The sequence below is a fragment of the Melanaphis sacchari genome, unplaced genomic scaffold (assembly GCF_002803265.2).
Source record: "Melanaphis sacchari strain LSU unplaced genomic scaffold, SCAv2.0 Contig75_pilon_pilon, whole genome shotgun sequence".
NCBI lineage: Eukaryota > Metazoa > Arthropoda > Insecta > Hemiptera > Aphididae > Melanaphis > Melanaphis sacchari.
Genome location: NW_020271537.1, coordinates 128,501 through 132,453, shown reverse-complemented (window position 1 = coordinate 132,453; position 3,953 = coordinate 128,501). Strand labels below are relative to the sequence as shown.

At 28.7% G+C, this 3,953-nt stretch overlaps 1 protein-coding gene across 1 annotated transcript; it reads right to left on the bottom strand.

The window, feature by feature from the left end:
• Positions 1 to 2,252: 2,252 nt before the first annotated feature.
• Positions 2,253 to 3,657, bottom strand: LOC112601166 (protein jagunal). Its single transcript, XM_025348624.1, has 4 exons — positions 3,431 to 3,657; positions 3,096 to 3,237; positions 2,593 to 2,811; positions 2,253 to 2,530 (listed from the first exon to the last, which is right to left on the bottom strand). The coding sequence occupies exons 1-4, from the start codon at positions 3,514 to 3,516 to the stop codon at positions 2,399 to 2,401; spliced, it is 579 nt and encodes a 192-aa protein (XP_025204409.1). The 5' UTR covers positions 3,517 to 3,657; the 3' UTR covers positions 2,253 to 2,398.
• Positions 3,658 to 3,953: the final 296 nt, after the last annotated feature.

Sequence of the window (3,953 nt, the reverse complement as noted above, 5' to 3'; positions counted from 1 at the left end):
GTATATAATATAATGATATTACACTATTACTATATCCCATGCTTTTCAAACGTACGCGCGGCGGGGCGGTTGGCCGTTCTAACGGTCGGTCGCCCGCGGTTTTCTCGTCCTTTTTTTTCTTTCTTTTTTTCGGCCCATTCGTTTGTTTTTTGCACCTCTCGCGACGACCGGCGACCACACGCACGAGCGTTACGATATCGCCGTCGCCGCGCGGGTAATGACGTTACACACACGACACACGCTCGTCGCCGCCGCGACGGCGGGCGCGTTACCGAGTGTTGTTGCCATTTTTCATTAGACGGCCGAAATTTTTTTCGCCCCGGTCGTAACGAGACGCGATGACAAACGTCGTTCGGTGTTATTATTATTTTTATCGTCGTCGTTGTCCGCGTACGAAACCCGCACAGGTCGATCTACACATCACAACATTGTGTTGTTTTTTTTGTTTTTTATGACTACACAAACGCAACAACGCACGCTCATTGTACGAAAATTTTCGTCGGAATACCTGTCTGTCGTGTGCAGTCATATAATATATCTCTCTTTTCCGTGTTATCCCCCTCGAAATCGTCGACGGCCAACGTCTCGAGACGTGTTTGTGTTGTAATTTTGTTTTTGAAAAATCGATTCGCCAATACGATAATCCGAACTCCAACACCGCACACAATATAATGACAACAATCATTTCGTCCGAGGAACGTACACGTACTTGTCACTTAAAAACCGTCCCCTCACTTTATCTAATCTCACTATTGAAACCAATCGTCGTTAGGTACCTATCAATAAAACGATTTTTACCCAAAGGCTTCCCAATTATTATAAATCATTTTAAGTTATCATGCTTCGACATGAATTAATAATGATTATTACTTTTTTTTTTCCTTTCACGATAATAAAATAAGACGTTCCTAGCCTCGGTTATCTGCATCTAAATAATTATTACTAGTAGATACCATAATACTGCTATGTTAAATATTTTTATTATATTTCATTCTTGTGTGTACGTGCCGAGCTCACGGTACTCGTCCAAAAAAAAAAATCGTCTGATAAGTTGGTAATCACACGTTTAATACACCACGTTGTTGTTTGAAGCCTCGAAGGAAGGGACGATTTATGAGGTTACAAATTTATAAATCTGATCAAAGAATTAAAAATAAAATACAATAGATTCCATAAATAGATAACGGCAATTAAATGCGATATAATTATGATAAAAATGCTGTACAATGGTGAATTAATTTTGTGTAATCCAAAAACAATATTACGTAGATATTATCAGTATTGATTTGGGTGAATGTTAAAAAATAAACGCAAGTTATAAATCAACATTAAGTGTAGGTCTGCAATACAAATAATTCAATATTTGTGGGTGAAAATGTACAAATAATCATTTTAAACCGTATCATTTAAATTTTATACGTCACATAAATATTAAAATTTCTTATCATTAACAGATGATATATTATGTATTAAAATATTATAACAACTAATTTTAATTTAAATAAAACTAAGAATTCTGCTAATATATTTCATAGTTATAATTACACTAAGTACTGTAATACATTTTAACAGTCAATATTGTTTGAGCTTAAGAACGCATTGCTTTTTTGATAAAAATAAAAATTTTAAATAATCTATCTTAACAAATTTTTCAGTTTTTATTTAGATCTATAGAAAAAAAAAATAATAAAATGTGCGTTTGAAATTTCGAATAATAATAGTAAAAATAATTTATTATGTTCAATACTATAGAAATTGTTAATATTATATTATGATATATTTTATGTTTACATAAATATTAAATATAGAATATTAGATTTTAAATAATTTTACAGTTTTACTAAATAAAAAAATATTGATTTAAAGAATTTATTTTTAATAATTGAATTAGCCGAATGGGCCTACATTATTTATTTATTTACATATTTGTATAGATTATATACCGAACCTGTATATACAAAATATTTTATGTTTATTGTATGAAACAATAAAATAAATTAGACACTCTCTAAAATTGTTTAACTATTAATTTAAACTAATTATAAAAATCTAATATGTACCGACCCATTACATAAAAATTAATGAATAAAATAGGGCAAAAAATAATTTTCAATATTTATAATTAACAAAATCACTTATAAAGTTATAAAAAATTGTACAAATTTTCAATCTTGTAAATTGTATATTAAATAAACAAGAAAACAATTTATGTAGCACAGATAAACTACAAAAATATACTTTTTTATACCATTAATTAACTATATTAATTCAGTTAAATTAAAATGATCATGCAGTTCTCATAGCTTACATATTCATAAAATTGTAAGCATTATTGTACAGTTAAAATCCATAGTATTTACACTATCCCAGATCACCATGATTTTTCAAAGCAACTCTCTTATTTCTTCTTTTGAGCAGTACCCCTGGCAGTCCAGGCATTTTTTAAATTTAGTGCAAAGTATATTGAGAATCCGTGAATTTGAACTGCTATAGCAATAAATATATACCAAAGTATACCATAAGGGAAGTTCTGAAATCAAAAAAAAATAATATAAGTAAACATAGTTATTAATTATATAGCATGATACTCACCCGCCATAATTGAATAGATTCAGTTGAGGGACTTTTTGTAATAAAAGTATAAACTTCAGGAAGGTAAATAAAAAAGCCATAGACTACTGGTAAAACACCAAATGAAATAATCCATTTGATATAAAGGGAAATATTTTTTATACAATTATGCTTAATAGCACGTAATGCCAGAAAAGATGCTGGTAAACTCAAACACCATAAATATTCCCAAAGCAATGGCTGAAATAATAAATAATATTTACTTTTTTTTTATACAATCAAGTCTTACTCAGATAATGAGAATGTATATTACTAATATTATAAATTCCAATACAAAATAGTTTTCATTATTTAGTATTATAAAATTGCAATATAAATTAGTTTTCATTATTCAATATTATAAATTATAATAATAAATAGTTTTTACAATTCAGTATTATAAATTATAATAATAAATAGTTTTTATAATTTGGTGTTATAAATTGCATTCAGTAAGAAATTATTCCATTCTAAAATGTTATTACCTTAGGAATTTCAAGTTCTTCAATTTCTAACACAAATATATCCAATCTATCCAAAACATCTGGGCATAATTTTGCACCCATAAGAAAGAATAGAATATAGTGAAATAGTATACAGTATTTAAGTCGACTTTTGTTTTGTACACTAAAATTAAAATCAACTATTAAATAAATATTTTTTAATAATTTATCAGTTTAATAATTTTTTTAAAAAAAAATTGATTATTTGGAGTATATGACAAAATTATTTTTAGTATTAAACTATTAGTTTGTACTACTATTCATACAGATTTAAGAATATAATAAATGTATATTCTCATCAAGTGAGTAGAAAGTACCTGATTTTGTAGTGGTCGGCAACTTTTTGACGATGAGAAAAATCTGAGCCGTCTGAGCCAGCAATTGTTGGGCCCTTTGACGACATTGTTTTGATTTGTTTTGTACTACTAAAAATAAAAAATAAAAAACTATTACATAAGAATAATGTTCACTCAAATAAACTATCAGAATACATTGAACTACATCCTCAAAAATAAAACTGCCAAATGGTAATCGGGTCCCTGATTAGTGATAACAGCGAATTCTTAACCTAAATTTAATCTGCATGAGCAGCTGTTTGCTAGCATTACAGTACAGCTAGTGATAACTATAAACTATTTTTTATACAATTTTTAGTCCCGTATTTTACAGAATTATTTTGGTGCAAGCATTGGGCAAAGCTACTTAGATTTTAGAGTACATCATATTAAAGTGGACATGCATAATATGTTGATCATTTGGCATGGTTTGACTTTGGCGCCAACAGCATTCTAACCACTTACAGTTAACAGTTAGGAGTCGTACTATTATTGTAGTTTAACG

What these genes read in the sequence shown, in the direction of transcription:
- LOC112601166 (XM_025348624.1), bottom strand. Translation starts at nt 3,516, where the DNA reads ATGTCGTCAAAGGGCCCAACAATTGCTGGCTCAGACGGCTCAGATTTT. An exon ending in GCCGACCACTACAAAATCAG is followed by an intron (nt 3,238 to 3,430) that starts GTACTTTCTACT and finishes TTTTAATTTTAG; the next exon opens with TGTACAAAACAAAAGTCGAC. An exon ending in AATCTATTCAATTATGGCGG is followed by an intron (nt 2,531 to 2,592) that starts GTGAGTATCATG and finishes TTTTGATTTCAG; the next exon opens with AACTTCCCTTATGGTATACT.